Source organism: Lepus europaeus, chromosome 19 (genome assembly GCF_033115175.1).
Source record: "Lepus europaeus isolate LE1 chromosome 19, mLepTim1.pri, whole genome shotgun sequence".
Lineage (NCBI taxonomy): Eukaryota > Metazoa > Chordata > Mammalia > Lagomorpha > Leporidae > Lepus > Lepus europaeus.
This window is the reverse complement of record NC_084845.1, coordinates 15,785,218-15,801,841: the sequence shown is the minus strand read 5'-3', so window position 1 is coordinate 15,801,841 and position 16,624 is coordinate 15,785,218. Positions and strand designations below refer to the sequence as shown.

The 16,624-nt window shown below is 65.2% G+C and overlaps 1 protein-coding gene across 4 annotated transcripts; it reads left to right on the top strand.

Annotated features, from left to right (window-relative positions):
- Window positions 1-208: 208 nt before the first annotated feature.
- Window positions 209-16,624, top strand: GRAMD1A (GRAM domain containing 1A). 4 transcript variants are annotated; one of them, XM_062176608.1, is made up of 19 exons: window positions 209-502; window positions 6,974-7,184; window positions 7,271-7,291; window positions 7,574-7,658; window positions 7,754-7,857; window positions 7,945-8,040; window positions 8,610-8,690; window positions 9,270-9,382; window positions 9,532-9,685; window positions 10,068-10,266; window positions 10,867-11,010; window positions 11,923-12,041; window positions 12,140-12,282; window positions 12,926-13,029; window positions 13,112-13,285; window positions 13,373-13,460; window positions 14,399-14,506; window positions 14,604-14,724; window positions 16,189-16,624. In XM_062176608.1, exons 2-19 carry the CDS (start codon window positions 7,083-7,085, stop codon window positions 16,279-16,281), a joined length of 2,049 nt encoding a protein of 682 aa, XP_062032592.1. In that variant the 5' UTR covers window positions 209-502; window positions 6,974-7,082; the 3' UTR covers window positions 16,282-16,624. The 4 variants fall into 4 exon arrangements, with proteins under 4 accessions (XP_062032592.1, XP_062032590.1, XP_062032589.1 ...); XM_062176606.1 differs by lacking the exon at window positions 209-502 and adding an exon at window positions 1,589-1,670 and having other exon boundaries at window positions 9,535-9,685; XM_062176605.1 differs by lacking the exon at window positions 209-502 and adding an exon at window positions 1,589-1,670.

Genomic DNA, 16,624 nt, shown 5'->3' with positions numbered 1-16,624 from the left:
GACCATGAGTCAGCCTTTGGCCTGCTCACTGCGGGTCAGGACCCCATGCAAGGAGTGCATGGTCTCCAAACTGAAACAGGACAGAGTTGAAAACAGCAGCCTGGGCAAGGCCCGGCGGGGCCGTGCGGTTTCCTGCAAGCAACACGGCGTGACGTACATGTTGAAGTGTGGGCTGGGATAAGAAGCATTTCCTGCCGTAGCTCACAGGCAAGCAAAACACAACACGGCTCTGGCCCAGGCAGACAGGAACTGGGTCGTTCGGGGCCACAGGCCCAACGAGGACAGAACGAGAAGCAGCCAGGGTGGTGGCCTCCAGCAGCAGCGGACGCCCTAGGACTAGAGTTTGAGCTCCAGAACCTCAGACCTCGTGGTGACTGAGAAAAGCGAGCCGCAGAATGATACAGCAGGAGTCTGGTGGAGGATCTTTCTGAAAGACCCGTGTGGCGGGTTGCAGGGCTGGCAGGTGCATCCTGGAGTTAGCACACGGACCCAAGAGCCCACGGTAAAGCTACACAGGGACCGCAAGGGGGTGCGAGCACGGAGAAAGGGGGCCGTGGGCTGTGGCTCTGATGTTTCTGTCTTTACAAAAGAGTTGTATCTGCCTCTGCCCCCAACATCCTGGTCCTCGCGAGTGAAATTGATAATGCCCTGCTTGGAAATGTCAAGGTATCTCAAAAGCAGACACAAGCAAGGGGAAATACAAACGGAGCAGGGGACAGAGGAGGAGGTGGGGAACAGGCTGTGGGGGCGGGGAGGGGAGCAGCAGACCAGGGAGAGGAAGGAGGCCCGGCCAGGGGGAGTCCAGCGAGGCTGGGGGCCGGGAAGAGTTTAGATTCTTCAGGTGTGAGGGGAAGAGAAGGGTGGGGGACACGTGGGCCCGCCACCCACCAGGGTGCGATGGGAATGGGGCAGCCTACCTGGGAGCTATGAGGTGGGCCTCACGACCCCAGGGGCCGGGCAAGGAGCCAGCGGCTCCCACAAGTGGCCACGACCCCGTGTGCCCGGGCTCGCACAAGTGGCCCCGGGCCCCGGCCACGGAACAGGGGGCGGCACCCAACTGCGCAGCCACCAGGCCCCGGGGCCACCCAGCAGGCCCCTTCCCACCCGCGAGCGCGGCCCTGCGCGGTGGCCCGGGGAGACTGGCACAGACAAGAGCCAAGGGGGGGTGCTGGATGCTGACGCCGTCTGGCTGCCAGGGCTGGACGGTCCAGGCCTCGGGATCCTCTCGGACCCGGCCCCCCCAAATCCCTTCCCGCCAGCTCGGGGCGCCCCAACGCCTGGGGTCAGTCCCCGCCGCCGCCAACCTCGCGGGGGTCTCCTGGAGGGCCCGGGAGCCTGGTGCGCGCCGGCTCCGCGTCTAGGGCGCCCGCTCGGCCCGCAGCCCGGCGGACGGCGTGTAGGCCGCGGCCGCCCTGGGCGCGCTGCTGCGGGCGGGGGCGGCGCCGTGACGCGCGGGGCGGGGAGAGGAAGGGGAGTCGCTGACGCCGCGGCGGCCTCGGCGGCTCCGGCCTTTTGTGCGGCCGGCGGGGTCGGGTGGGGGCGGCGGGCGCAGAAGGCGAGGCCGGTGCCCCGCAGGGACGCCCAGCGCTGCCCAGCCCCGCGCAGCCGGGCCCTGCCCTGCCCTGCCCTGCCCTGCGGCCGGGGCGCCGCCGCGCCGCATCCATGTTCGAGTAAGAACCGGGGCGCCGGCGTCGGGGGGCTGAGGGCTGGGGAGGGGGCGCCTGCGCGGCCCAGCGGGGTCCAGCGCCGTCGCACGTGGGCCTAGGTCTGGGCTGCCGGCGCGGGGCACCTGGGGCGCAACCCCCGAGGGGGGACTCCGCGGGGGTGGCCTTTGCGGGCCCGCGAGGCGCTGGGTGGCGGTGGCGGGGGTCTGGCTGGCTGGGCCGGGCGGGGGGCTCCTCTTGGGGGCAGCGCCGCCTGCGGGGAGGGCGCGCAGGCACTGCTGGCCTCTGCCTGGGAGGCCGGCCCGGGATGCGGGCATCCCCGCCGGCCTGGTGGGTCTGGGCTGCGGGGGGCGGGGCTCCTGCGTGGCCCAAGGGCCGCGTGCCCGAGTGCGTGTCCAGCTGGACGCGCGTGTCCCCGTGTACAGCAGTGCGGGTCTGTGCGCGTGTGCAGGCCCCCTCGGCTGCCTTCCGCGGCTCTGCCACCCTCAGCGAGTGTCTGATCGTGCCCGCCACCCTCTGGGGTTGTGTGCCTGTGTCTCATGTATCTCCCTGCGTGTGTGGCTGCTTCCATGTGGGGGTGTGTAGCGGCTGTGGCCCTCGGTGGCTCTGTGTGTGTGTGCACACACGCGGTCACCTCCAGTTCCGCCTGTGGCTCCGGGTGTAAGTTACCAGTCCGTGTCCAGCTGTGACTTTGCGGTGTGTCCGGGTGTGCGCCTGTAATTGGTTTTTGAAACTCTAGGTTAGCCTCGTGTGCAAACGTTGAGTTATCCGTGTGTGTCCCAGGCGCCGTGTGTGTGTGTGTGTGTGTGGCTGTGGCTCCCGGGGTTTCCATTTCTGTGTGTATCCCTTGTGAGGCTGCCGGGTGTGGGCCACCGCGAGACCCTCTGCCACTTTCTTTGTGTGTGAGGAGAGAGGCCCCTCGTGGCTGTGAGCCTGCCCCCCCACCCCCCAACCTGCCCGGTGCTTGGGTGCTTGACTGTGGAGGCCGCAGTAATTACTGATCTTTGGCCCCGGGGAGGGCTTGTAATGATGTCGGTGCTCGGTTCCGGTCTGTTACCTGGCCGCTGTGCCTTCCAGGTGTGTCCCCAGCTCCCTGGTGTTCCGAGCTCCTCATGGCTGGGTGGCAGGGTTCCCACCGCCTGCCTGCCGCTGCAGCAGACTTGCTTTGTCTTCCGCACCAGGTGGTGGACCCCAAGGGGGCAGAGGGACCCTGGGCATGTGTGGGCTGACCTGGTCGCTGGCGCCCTCCCTGCCCCCATGGTGGGGGGGGGGGGGGCTGTGTTTTCCGTGTGTGTCTCCTTTGTGTCTGTGAGTTGCCTGCCATTGTCCGCTGAGACTGGGGTGGGCCCGTGTGTGCGTGTATTTATCTGGGGTTCTCTGGGCTTCTGTGACCCTCAGGAGCTGTGTGTATGTGTGTGTGTGTGTGTGTGTGAAGTTTTCTGTAGCATGCCTGTGCTGCTGCGGTTGTGTGTTTGTGTATGATTATTCTGGGACTCTGTGTATCTGTAGCTGTGTGTGTTGTGTGAGACTTCTTGCAACTGTAGGGAAATGCTGTTGGCCTAGGAGCCTGGGTTTCTCTTTTTTGCACACTGTGTGTGTGTGTGTGTGTGTCTGCCCCGAGGCAGCTGTGGGTGAAGGGCCAGGAAGCCAGAGGGGGGGTGTCTGCAGTGCAAGAACCCCATCCCTTGCTGAGTCCCCGCCCCCCAATAACGGTCCTCCAGCTGCTTGGGCTCCTCCCCTCATTGGGCTGCAGCAGGCTGGTAGGTGGGGCAGCCCCAGGGCCTCGAGCACTTCCCCTTTGTCCTGCAAGAACCAGGGTTTGGGAGCCCTGCCCTGTCCCCGGGCTTGACCCTGGCCTCAGGCTTCAGGCGAGCTGGGCGGGTGTGGGAGGCCAGGGAGGCTGCAGTGAGCCCCTGCTTGGGCCCCGAGTGAAGCCCACACTCCTGTGCCCCGAGCTCCTCCTGCAGCCCCCACAGCCACCTTGCTCCTCTTCAGCCCTGCCAGGCCCGGCCCTGCCCTGAACTTGATGTCCCTGCCCCAGAATGGTCCTCTCCCACTCTGCCAGAGCTGTCCTTTGTCCCCAGAGCTCAGCCCACGCGAGTCTTGCCCAGCGAGGCCCTGGCTGACTCTGACTTCAGCAGCCACGTCCATCTTTTTTCTCTGTGGTCCCCAAACTGGCGCGGGCATCAGGCTCTGACCCAGGCGGGTCCCCGAGTGTGCAGTAGGAGCAGCTTCCTCCTGCGGCTGCTGCTGGCCTGGGGGCCGCGCCGAGTGGCGCTGCTTTGCTGTGCCGGCCGCTGTCTGCGGTCAGCACCCTCACTTCGGGGTTTCCTTCCCAGCTGTCTGTGTCTGCCACCCAGAACAGCAGCAGGGCCCTGCAGGCAGGGGACTGCACCCATGGTGCTTGCTGCTGTGTCCCCAGGGCCAGGGCCAGGGCCTTTAGACATTGAGTGACTGGAGTTAGGGGGCAGTACACGGAGGCTGTTAATGGCTGCTGAGGTCGCTTGGGGCCCGGGAAGGCTCGGCATGGTAGCTGGCTCCGCATGGCTGGGAAGGTGGCCCGGCCACTTGCCCGGTCATCACTTCCATCCACCCATCCCCGCAGGGCACCTGCTAGGCCCCGAGCTTCTGGTCTCTTACCTCCCTTCCCCCTCCGAGCAACTCCGCGAGCTGGGTACCGTTAGTATTCCCATTGCACACAAAAGGAAACTGAGGCACGAGCCCATCCAGACACTGGGCGGAGGTCACACCGGGAGGAAGTGACAACATGGAGCCTGGAAGCCGGCCAGGCCCCCAGGGCCCAGGCCCCTCCAGAGCTGCTAGTGCAAGGCCGCAAGGTGCACACCTTGGGGAGCACAAGCTCTGGGCGGGGCTGGGAGGGAGTCCATCATTCCTTCTGGTCTCAGCAGTGGATGCTGGCCCCGTGCTAGGTGTTGGGGCCAGTCCCCGCAGGGAGAACCAAGGGGGTACAGAGGGGCCCAGGGGAGTCCGCAGAGAAGGAGGAAGGGGCGAGTGGGTGCTGGGGGAGTCCCCTCTGAGACCTGGAGGCGTAAGGGAGCCCCGTGGACATGTGGGAGGGAGAGCATTGGGGGTGGAGGGGACACTCAGGACAAGAGCCAGAGCAGAAGGTGTGCATGGAGAAGGAGTAGCCCTGCCTAGACATTTTTTTTTTTTATTGGAGGGAGGTGCGGCCATGGAGGGCAGAGCCTGGCTGCAGGTGGGGAGCAGGCAGTGGGGGCAGGGAGGAAGCTGAGCGGCTGTGGTGGCTCCTGGGAGTGGCAGCAGCTCGCGCCATCGTTGGTTCAATTTTTGCCTTCATTTATTTGGTTCTGCAAGTTGGTTTTCTAAGTAAGCAAGTACTTTGCGAAAGTTCTTTGGAAAATAGAATTGAAGGGATGCATTTATTTTTGCTGCGAAAATGTTGCCACACATCATCTGCATTTTTCATAAACTTTTTGAAGGCTCCCTTGCAATCACAGATTTCAAAGTTTTTTTTTGTTTGTTTTTTGGTTTTTTTTTGCACCAAAATAAACTCATCTTTCAATTCCATTTTCCAAGAGCTTCTTTTTGAAGTACCCTCATGTTAGGCAAATGAGCTGCACTGTGTCCAGAACAGGGCTGGGGACAGGGTGGTGACCACGACGACACCAAGGCTTGCCCACAGACGTGTGCACGAAGCGGACCTGTTGTGAACCAGAGGCAGCCAGAGTCACCAGGGCTGGCATGTGTGCTGTCCGGGGGCCGTGGGAGCAAGTCTTGAAGAACGTGGAAGAATCTGCAAGGCCAAGAAGAAGAGAAGACGGTGTGGGCCCAGGAACGGCAGATGCTGAGGCTTGGAGGCGAGAGAGACCGGCTCAGGGCGCCCTGAGTGGCTGAGGGAGTCCCACCCGCACCCCAGGGTGGATGTGGGGCCCAGCACTGGAATTCCGCCCTGCAGCAAGCCGGCCACGCGTCCTCTAGCAACTGGTTCCCGGTTCAGCTTCCTCCTCCTCCATGGCGGCAGGGGCGATGATAGCATCGAGTGCGCAGGGCTGTTTGCAGAACAATAAAATTAATCATACACAGTTCCTGATAAGGAGTCAACACTGGCTGTCCCTCCAAAGCTTCCGCCAGCCGGCCCGCGGCCCTGATTGCACTTGGTGTTTGTACACTCACCGAGTGTTCTGTTTGTTCAGCTCGCCAGGGGCAGGAGTCTGCTCAGGCGCACTTGCGTCACTGACGTTTAATTGTGCGCCTGCCACGTGCCGCCTGCAACCCGGGGTGCTGGGGACACGGTGGCAACCAAGACCTCCCGTAGTGCTCCGTCTGAGGCAGGAAATAAGCAGAGTGAATAAGCCGACAGGACGAGTTCACAGAGTGTGGGGTGTGACCAGGAGGGAGGAGCACTGGAACTGAATAAGGGCCGCTTACGCCGGGGCGTGGGTGGACGTGCTGCAAATGCAGAGCCCTTGGCCTGGGATCGAAGCTGGGGAGGCTCCACGAGGCAGGGCGTGGCGTTGGGGGTGGGGGTCCCAGTCCTAGGACATCCATTGGCTTTTAGCTGGAGCAAGGTGCCGTCCAGGACAGAGCTCTGGGCCTGGAGGACCTGACCCGACTCAGGCTCCCCTCGGGCTGCAGGTGGGGGGCAGGGACAGGAGCAGGGAGGAGGGGCCAGGTGGGAGGGGACGGAGCTGGGGCGGGAAGAAGCAGGTGTAATAAGAGTAATGGGAATAGATCTCGAAGCTGATGGGATTAGGTTGGAAATGAGAAGTGAGGAAAAGAAACTACAGAGAAGCTGAGGTTTTTGTTTTTTTTTTTTTTTTTTTTAATTTCTCGGACAACTAAGTGGGAAGCCGCTGCTCAGTGCGTGTTCACAGTGTGAGTGATGGAATGAGCTCATAAACCGCGGCGGGTGTCGCAGAGCCTCGCTGCGTGCCAGGCCCTACCAGAAGGACTCCCCAAGGGTTGATTCATTTAACCCTGAAAACAACTAGCCGAGGCCACGTGTTCGCCATCCCTGGGTTACAGATGAAGTGACCAAGGCGCAGAGCCCTTTGGACACGTGCTGTGGGTTACACTGCTGGGCTGGGATGCAGAGTGGGTGGCTGGGCAGGTGGACGGGGTGTGTGGGTGGATGATGGGTAGAGATGGGTGAGCCGGTGTTGGCTGGGACGGGTGGGTAGGGTGGATGGGATGAGTGGCCGGAGGCATGTGTGAGTGGATGGACAGATGAGGATCGACAAGCCGATAGGTGGGCCTCGAGAAATGGTCCTGACCCAGACCTCAGCCTGTTTCCCCCATAACAGCCCCCATCCTCTCCCTGCCCCCAGCACCACCCCCCACTCAGGCCGGAGCACCCCAAGCAGTTCTCCATCTCTGCGGAAGCGGCTGCAGCTCCTGCCCCCGAGTCGGCCGCCGCCCGAGCCCGAAGCAGGCACCATGGTGGAGAAGGGGTCGGACAGCTCCTCGGAGAAGGGCGGGGTGCCCGGGACCCCCAGCACCCAGAGCCTGGGCAGCCGGAACTTCATTCGCAACAACAAGGTGGGGGCCGGCCGGCGCGGCCCGGGGCTGGGAGGGCTGGCGGCCCGGCCAGGCACTCATCCCGCCTCTCGTTCTGTCTCTTGCAGAAGATGCAGAGCTGGTACAGTGTAAGTGTGGGGCGAGGGGGCGCGCTGGGGGGTGGGGTAGGGACCGGGACAGGTGCGGGCCGAGCTGAGATGAGCAGGCCTGGCATCTCGTCCTGTGCTGCGTGAGCCCCTTCTTTGTCCCCACCTAGTGAGGCTGAAGGGCACAGGAAGGGGTAGCAATGCTGCGGGCTGGACGCTGAGCCCCAGGGGCTTGGGAGACAGCGCCGGGGCGGGGCTTGTGGGGGCGGGGCTGCAGTGCGCTCCGCCCCCCAGGCGTGCCCTCCCCTCCCACACTCCCCACAGATGCTGAGCCCCACGTACAAGCAGCGCAATGAGGACTTCCGGAAACTGTTCAGCAAGCTGCCGGAGGCCGAGCGCCTCATCGTGGGTGAGGCCGGCGCCCCAGGCCCACCCGCGGCCCCCTGCCCCCCAGCGCTGCTGCCCGCTGACTCGGGTGTCCCCTGTCTGTCCCCTCGCTCTCAGATTACTCCTGCGCCCTGCAGCGCGAGATCCTCCTCCAGGGCCGCCTCTATCTCTCCGAGAACTGGATCTGCTTCTACAGCAACATCTTCCGCTGGGAGACCACGGTGCGGGGCGGCGGGTGGTGCGGGGCGGCGCGGGTGGCGCGGGGCGGACCGGGCTCTGGCCGTTCTGACCTCTCCCTGCGCCTGCAGATTTCCATCCAGCTGAAGGAGGTGACGTGTCTGAAGAAGGAGAAGACGGCCAAGCTGATCCCCAACGCCATCCAGATCTGTACGGAGAGCGAGAAGGTGGGCCGGAGGGGCCGCACTGACCCTGCGTCCCCCGCGCTTGCGGACCTGGCCTCCTCCGTCCCGGGGGCCCGCCCTGGGCTGCTCTCGGGGCTGTCACCTGCTCTGTGTCTCGGCTTTCCCAGACTCTGCTCGGGGACGGACACCGGTCAGATTCTCCTGGTGTCCGGGTCCTGATGCCCGCCCCTCAAGACCGCTCCCCCATCCCGGGATGCTGATTGTTGGTCACAGGATGGCCAAGTCACCCCCGAGGAAGGGGCAGGGCAGTGGGGAGCAGGACTTCTCAGCACACGTCCCTTTGTGTATCGCTGGCCCGGCGTGGATCAGCGGGTCACCTCCAGGACAGGGCCCAGGGCTCCCCGCATCGCAGCCCCACCCACCACAGGCTGACCCTGCCTGGGACTGTCCACAGTGTCACCACGGCGACCCCAGCCGGCGTTACCCTGCTCAGGGCTGGCTCGGGATCCGCATGGTGCGGAATGAATAATGCGGAGAAGAGTGAACAGAGAGGTCAGGTAGCTGGGGGACGAGGACGGAGCTGCCCGCTCATGCCCCTCTCTCCCCTATAGCATTTCTTCACTTCCTTTGGGGCCCGGGACCGCTGCTTCCTCCTCATCTTCCGTCTCTGGCAGAACGCGCTTCTGGAAAAGGTAGCCTTGGGGGAGGCCTGGGCTGGGGCGAGGAGTGGCCCCCCGGGGACCCGGGCTCTTTGTGGGCACCAGGTCCTGTGCACCTGCAACTTCCTTCATAGCCGCCACCAGGGGGCAGGCAAGGGTTCCCGCCCCAGACCCCTGAGCGGAGTCCGTGGCAGAGAATTGGTGTGAACCACTCACGGTTCGTCCCCGGCGCTGGGGCAAGGGTTCCCCCCGCCCCAGGTGGAAATAGGGCGGACGTCATTGCACGGGTCTGCCACTGCCGGCCATGGCTCCGCTCCTCCAGCTGTGCTATGCTGCCCCGTGTCCTGCCATGTCGGGGCTCTTATCCCTAGGGGCAGCTCCAGCCATGGCTGTTCCCAGGAGCAAAAATGCCAGAGGGACAGTGCAGGAGGTCAGGTCCCAGACACAAGGCCCGTAGGGGGTTCCTAGCAGATGGGTAGCGAGGGGGTACTGGATCTGGCGCTGGAAGTCATGCTCAGGCTGCCCCCTGGTGGTAGCCAGAGGAACTGCTGCGGCTCAGGGCAGGTGGGGCACCTGCTGGAGTGAGGTCAGTCCTACCCCCTGTGTGCCCAGACGCTGAGTCCCCGTGAGCTCTGGCACCTGGTGCATCAGTGCTACGGCTCGGAGCTGGGCCTCACCAGCGAGGACGAGGACTACGTCTGCCCCTTGCAGCTGAACGGTCTCGGGTGAGTCAGAGGCTGGGGGTTGGGGGAGAGCCGGAGGGGCTGCCTGCAGTGCCGGGTGGACTGAGGTGGGTGTCCAAGGTCTGAGAGACCCTGGAAGGTTGGAGGGAGGTGTTGCAAGCACCCAGCAGGGCTTCCACGTCCTTCTGCAGCAGCCCCAAGGAGGTGGGAGATGTGATTGCCCTGAGCGACATCGCCCCGACCACAGGGGCTGCTGACCGCAGCCAGGAACCAAGCCCTGTGGGTTCGCGCCGAGGCCGCGTCACCCCCAACCTTTCCCGTGCCAGCAGCGACGCCGACCACGGGGTGAGCAGAGAGGATGCTGGGGCCAGAGCAGGAGACAGACAGAAGGTTGTGAGCAGGAAGGGAGACGGGTGGGGGGAGAGGGAAGGAGTGAGCTGGGGGGTGAAGGAGGTAGGTGGGTGGAGGAATAGGTCAGAGATGGGCCAGTGGGGAAAGAGAAGAAGCAATAGGGGCAGGCGATGGGGCGATGGATGTGGCACGCACAGGACAGACGGACAGGGCAGGCAAGAAAGCCTCGCGCACAGGCATCTAAGATGAGAAGCGAGGTAGGGGCCGAGGGGAGCCCTCACCTGGCGGGCTCAGCTGGGAGCCCCTTCCCCGGGGAGGCACAGAGCCCTTGGCCGGGACGCAGGTGGGCAAGGTTGGATGAGGCCTCTCTCTGCAGGCAGAGGAGGACAAGGAGGAGCCAATGGACAGCCAGCCAGACGCCCCGTCCAGCCAGACTGCCACCCCGCTGGCGGAACCCCCGAGCACAGAGCCCACCCCGCCCGACGGGCCCGCCTCCCTGGGCCCCTTGGACCTGCTGCCCAGTGAGGAGCTCCTGACGGACACCAGTAACTCCTCGTCATCCACCGGGGAGGAAGGTGAGGCTGCTCCCATTACCGGCGATGTCGCTGGCTCGGCCGGCTCGGGAGGCTGAAACCCCAGGGGCTGGGGGGGGCGGGGGGACTTGTCCAACCACCCGGGTGGAAGTCTGCCGAGCTGCCAGGCACACAGCTGCCAGGGTGAATAAGACACAGACTTGGAAGGGTAGGGGCCCGGGTTCAAATCCCAGTCTCCTCTCTGGTCCTTGTCTTCTTCATTGAAAAATGATGTTAGCCGTGACAATGGGGTTGTTGCGTTGCCACGTGTGAATGGGTGCTGCACCTGTGTCTGGGCTGAGAGGCCACAGCCTGGCCCCAGCCACACCTAGCACGGATCCAGCAAGCTGCTCCCAGTGCCTGTGGCAGCTGCCCTGGGCTTGACTCCTATTGGTCCGACTTGGAGAATGAGCCAATCAGTGCCTGAGAGCCGCAAAGGCGCTCACGCCCACCCCGTCATCACCACGACTCCCATTGGCTGGGCCTGGGGGTGTGTGCTGCTCCCAGAGCCGGCCTGTGGCGCCGGTGGCTGGGCCCTGGCGGGTGGCGGGGAGCCGGGTCTGCCCTTCCACCCCCAACGCCCGTCCCTTGCCGGCCCCCCAGCCGACCTGGCCGCCCTGCTGCCGGACCTCTCGGGCCGGCTCCTCATCAACTCCGTCTTCCACGTGGGCGCTGAGCGGCTGCAGCAGATGCTGTTCTCAGACTCGCCCTTTCTCCAGGGCTTCCTGCAGCAGTGCAAGTTCACAGGTCAGGGGGCGGGGCCCGGCGGAGGGGCCGCTGGGGGTGCCAGGTCCAGGGAGGGGCCCGGGGCACTGCTGAGGGGCGGGGCGCTGCCTCTTCCCTGCTGGGAGGGTGGGGTTCCGAGCTCGCTCCAGTGACGGGCCCCGGGGTGACAGTCCAGCTGGGCAATGGGAGGGGGTGCGCAGAGGAGCAGCATGCGTGCAAAGGCCCTGGGGCTGGAGGCAGACACTGGAGAGGCCCCTGGGGCCAGCCCTGGAGGGTGCTGGGGGTGAGGCTGCAGTGCTGGTGTGGAAGCGGCAGAGGGGCCAGTTGGAAAGGCAAGAGTGCTTGGTGTCCTGGAAGCTCTGACCGCCAGGCTAAGGAGCTCAGGCTCTGTCCTGGGGGCACCCGTAAACCATAGAATATTCTAGAAAGAAAAGGCTTAGGGTCAGGCTTTACCAGGCTACTCCTGAACTAGATGTGGAGACCAAGGCCAGGCACCCCGGGGCGGGGGTGGGGGTGGGGGGCTGGGCGGGAGCAGCCCACAGCGGGGGAGGCAGGGCCAGGGCTGCAGTGGGGCCATCCCTGGGAGGGGGCCTGAGGGGGGCAGGTCTAGGGAGATGGTGATGCGCATGTGGGGCCGGGAAGCGAGGGGAGGCTGGGGGCTTCCAGGTGAAGTGTGTGGGGGATGGCAGGTCCCTGGGTCTGGTGCTCAGGAGCAGAGCCAGGACTGGTCCCAAGGGGGAAACTGAGGCTGCAGGCGTGGACAAGATGTCACCAGTGTCTCAGGTTTCAGGCTCCTGGCAGGCGGGTGGTGCAGAGGGCAAGGCAGGACCAGGGGTGGGGTCTGGGACGCATGCCCCAGAGAGTGGAAACCGCTGCGTGTGGGCACAGCACTGGGGAACGGCCACCTCACTCTGCTCCCCCCATCTGCCCCAGACGTGACCCTGAGCCCCTGGAGCGGGGACAGCAAGTGCCACCAGCGCCGGGTGCTGACCTACACCATCCCCATCAGCAACCCGCTGGGCCCCAAGAGCGCCTCCGTGGTGGAGACACAGGTGGGCCGGGCGGGGCCGGGCGGGGGGGGGGGGGGGGGGGGGTTGGGCGGGTAGGACTTCGGGGCGGGAGGTCCTGACCCTCTGCCCTCGCCCCACAGACGCTGTTCCGGCGCGGCCCGCAGGCCGGTGGCTGCGTGGTGGACTCGGAGGTGCTAACCCACGGCATCCCCTACCAGGACTACTTCCACACCGCCCACCGCTACTGCATCCTGGGCCTGGCCCGGAACAAGGCCCGGCTCCGGTGAGCCGCCCGCCCTAAGAGCGGAAGTGCTGGCCCCTCCCCTCCCCATCACAGCGGAGGGCGGTTTTGAACGTGAGAGAGGGAGGGAGCCCGGGTGCGAGTTCATAGGCTGCCAAGCATGTGGTGTGCGCCCAGCGCTGGGGTAGACCAGGCAGACCCCGTCCCTGGGGAGCTCCTGTCTGCTGGGGAACCGGACAGTTAGCACTGGTGCCGGTGCAGGGCGTGCCATGGCAATAAGGACTAGGGCACAGCGTGGGTGGGGTTGGGGGGCCCTCTGCAGCCCCGGCAGAGCTGGGGAGCCGGCAGGAGGGCTTTGATCTCTGGCTCTGCTTGGCTGTAGCCTGTGGGGGCAGGGCTGGGAGATGGCGGCCAGGAAGGAGGCAGCTGGGATGTCCAGGCAGAGGAGGGGAGGCTGGGCTGGGGTGCTGGTGAGGGCTCGCGAGCTTAGCTTCTGGGGAGATTGTAAGTGGGGAGCCTGGATCGCAGGTGATGGTGCAGGTGAGGGGTCATGGACAGTGGGCGCTGCCCTTGGCTGAGCTGGGGAGGGGCTGGAGGGGGTGGGTGGGGCTCCAGGGAAGGTGCTGCGGGGTGGGGCCATGGAGGCTGCAGCCAGACCCCCGCTCAGGCCCTGTCTCCCACTCAGCGTGTCCTCCGAGATCCGCTACCGCAAGCAGCCCTGGAGCCTGGTGAAGTCCCTCATCGAAAAGAACTCGTGGAGTGGCATCGAGGACTACTTCCATCACCTGGGTAGGGCGCGGCGGCCTGCCGGGTGGGGCCGGGCTCCAGCCTGGCCAGGCACCCACCCACGAGCCCTCTCTGCTGTCCACAGAGCGAGAACTGTCCAAGGCCGAGAAGCTGACCCTGGAGGAGGGCGGGAAGGAGGCCCGGGGGCTGCTGCCGGGCCTACGGAGGCGGAAGCGACCCCTGAGCTGGAGGGGTCACAGCGACGGGCCCCAGCACCCGGATCCCGACCCTGGCGCGAGGGCAGGCCTGCACCCCTCAGGTTTGCATGTGCACATCCTGGCGGGTAGCAGTCCCGGGCAGCCCACACTGGGCTGTCCCTGGCTGACCCCAGGCTACTGTCCCACAGGCTCCCTTAGCTCCCGCTTCTCGGAACCAGCCGCGGACCAGGGCCCGGGGGCCGGCATCCCCAGCGCCCTGGTTCTCATCAGCATTGTGTGAGTATGGCCTGAGTCTGATTCCCGTTTGCGTGACCCTGGGCACGTGCAAGGCCTCCTGGGGAGAGCGTGGGCTCGCCTCTCTACAAGGATGGCTCCAGACTGCCTGGGGCCACCAGCCAGGCTCCCTCTGCAGTGGGGGTGCCGGGTCCACCGCCGAGGCGTCCTCCCTGCTGGGGGCACAGGCAGGAGCAGGTGCCTGCAGGATGTAGGGTTCGCTGGTGGTACGGGGTTGGGGGGTCCACAAGAGAACCAAGGCCGGCGATTCGTGTCACTCACGTGCTCTGTGTGCATCCTGAGCTGGTTACTGCTGGGGACACAGAAGCCCCGCAGAGACACTGCTGACCCCAGCCCCTGGAGATGGGGCCAGGACTGGGGGGGGGGGGGGGCACAGGTAGAGGGCTCATGGCCGGATGGGGGAAGCCATGAGAGGCCAGTGAGGGCTCCCTGCAAGGCCTGGCAAGTGGGCAACCTCTGCCCGGGGGGGGGGGGGGGGCAGAGGACACCCGAGCGCGCCCCCCTGGGCTCCAGGCTGGCCCGGAAGGGGAAGGTCAGGCCGGCCTCTGTCTCCCAGCGTGGGCAGTCCAGGAGGGCCGTGTGGCCTACCTGGGCCAGAGCTGCCTGTGGCGGGAAGTGGGGGGCGGCCAGCATGCCCCGGCTCTCACCTGTCTGTCTCCCCTTCACTGCTCCGCAGGATCTGTGTGAGGTAGGGCCCCCCCCCGTCCTACTCCTGTGCCCCTCCCTGCATCTCACCCCCTTGCTGTAGCCTCTTTGTGCCCCCCCCTCTCCCAGGGAGGTGTTTGAGCCCTGGCTTGGCTGCCTAGAGCCTGTGCGACCCCGAGTGTGTGTGTGTGTGTGTGTACAGAGCTCAGTGTCTGGCATGGGGCAGCATCTGGGGTCCAGGACGCCTGACCTCTGACCTCTGACCCCACCCCCAGCCTCATTGTCCTCATCGCCCTCAACGCCCTCCTCTTTTACCGTCTGTGGTCCCTGGAGAGGACGGCCCACACCTTCGAGTCCTGGCACAGCCTGGCCCTGGCCAAGGGGTGAGTGGGAAGTCCCAGTGAGGGGTGGGGGGGCTGGGGGCCCTGGGCAGATCCGGGGTGGTGGCCAGGGTCTCACTCGGGCCCCGCGTCCCCGCAGGAAGTTCCCCCAGACAGCCACGGAGTGGGCCGAGGTCCTGGCCCTGCAGAAGCAGTTCCACAGCGTCGAGGTGCACAAGTGGAGGCAGATCCTGCGGGCTTCCGTGGAGCTCCTGGACGAGGTAGGAGGCGGCGGCGCAGCGAGGGCGGGGCCCTGTGCGCCCCCCCCCTCCCCGGAGTCCAGGCCTCAGTTTCCTCCTGAGGAAGCCTCTCTTAGTCCCCACCTCGCGGGGCGGCCGGGGAAAGAACGTTTGGGCAGACACCCTGGAGAAAAGCCCAGGGGCTCACTTCAGGTGTGGCTGGATCTAGCCGCTCTGTGTCTTGTCTTGGCTCTGCTCGTCCAGGGTTGGCTTGGGGGGGGGAGGCGTCTTCCCTGAGGTGGGGGCTGCAGCTCCAGGCTGCATCTGAAAGCACTCTCTCTTGTTGGCTGCTGGGGTCACCTCCTCTCTCCCTACCCCCAAACCCATCACAGTGGCCTTGGGGAGGCTGTGGGGTGCTGAGGGTGGGACAGAGGTTCTCCAAGGGGTTGACCCAGAGCTGCTGTTCAGAGCAGGGTCAGATCTTCTGTGGGATTTGTGCAGGGCCCTGGTCACCTCCCCTGTACACGGGATAACAATCAGTGGTTGCACAAAGGAGTTGACACTTGGAATAGTGCCAGGCACACAGTAGGGGCTCGATAAATATGTGAGCCCAGTATGGAGCACACAGTAGGTGCTGCATACACAGGACATCCCACATGGAGGTGCCCTCGGGTCCCAGGAGACTCAGGCCAGCAGCTGTGGTCGGTGAGGCAGGGGTTGGGCAGGGGGTCTGAGTCCGGCCTTGGCCAGTCCCTGGGGGCCTGTGCAGCTGTCCACTGGAGTCCTGCCCGGGCAGAGCCTTCCCCAGCACTGAGGCCATCCTGAGGGCTCTCGTTGCATCTGGAAATGGTGCTCAGGAGGAGACCCTCACAGAGGGCCCCCTGCAGGACTGGTGGTGAGGGAATAAGGCTGCCCCCAGGCCCTAGAGAGGGAGGCCGGGGTCAGCCCATGCTCACGTGAATTTCCATTTTTTTTTCCCTCTCAATTTTCCCAGGGGTACATGGTCTACCTTCGCAAATTCACGGTGGGGCAGCCACAGTGGACGCCCGCCCTGGGGCTGCACCGTCCTAATTGTGGTCCTGGGAGCTGCCGGGTGCTCCTGCCAGCCTTGGGGGAGGGGCTCCGACAGACACCCTTGTTCTGTGGCAGTGTGGGGAGCCCTTAGGCGTCCTGACATCCGAGGAGCTCGCCCAAGGTCACGGCTAGGACATGGAGTTCTTAACAAACCCCGGGCTCGAGGCGCCTGTCCAGTCCCAGAACTGATCCTGCGGAGCCTGGTTCCCACCCCTGGTTTCAGAGGAGGCCCTTGGGGACTTGCCCAAGGTCACCCAGGAAGTAGCAGAGCCGGAACATGAAACCAGGCCATCGGGGTCCCAGGCATGGGCTTCGCCCCTTGCTGCCCCCTGAGGAGTTACACTGCATGCAGCGTGGCTCCAGCTTCTCCCCAGTGACCTTGGTCGGGGTGTGGCTCGGCCCCCACCGCCCCCTCTTCCCCTCCCCCTACAGATGAAGTTCTCGCTGGAGAAGCTGCATCAAGGCATCGCCGTCTCGGACCCTCCGTTTGACCCCCAGCCGCAGCCCGAAGACAGCTTCTCTTGAGGTCTCCAGGCCACGCAGCCGTCCCCAGATGGACACACACAGCCCAGCCCCGGCGGCCACTGCTGGCACAGTGTGAGCGCCGGGAACCTCCCGCCTGACCCTCCCGGCGGCGGCCCGGCCAGGGGCCACGCAGACGTGGGGACCACAGGAACGAGATGCACTTTAGAGCAGCGTGTGCGAGTCCAGCCGCCGTTGCCCGCCTGGCCTTCGGCAGGACCCCACTAACTTATTTTACACGGCCGGTGTTGGGGGGGTGCCTCCTGGGGTGCACGACTCCCTCAGCTCTGGGTTTAATGTATTATATTTATTTGGGGCTGACAGAACCCCCAATAAAGGGTTGGAA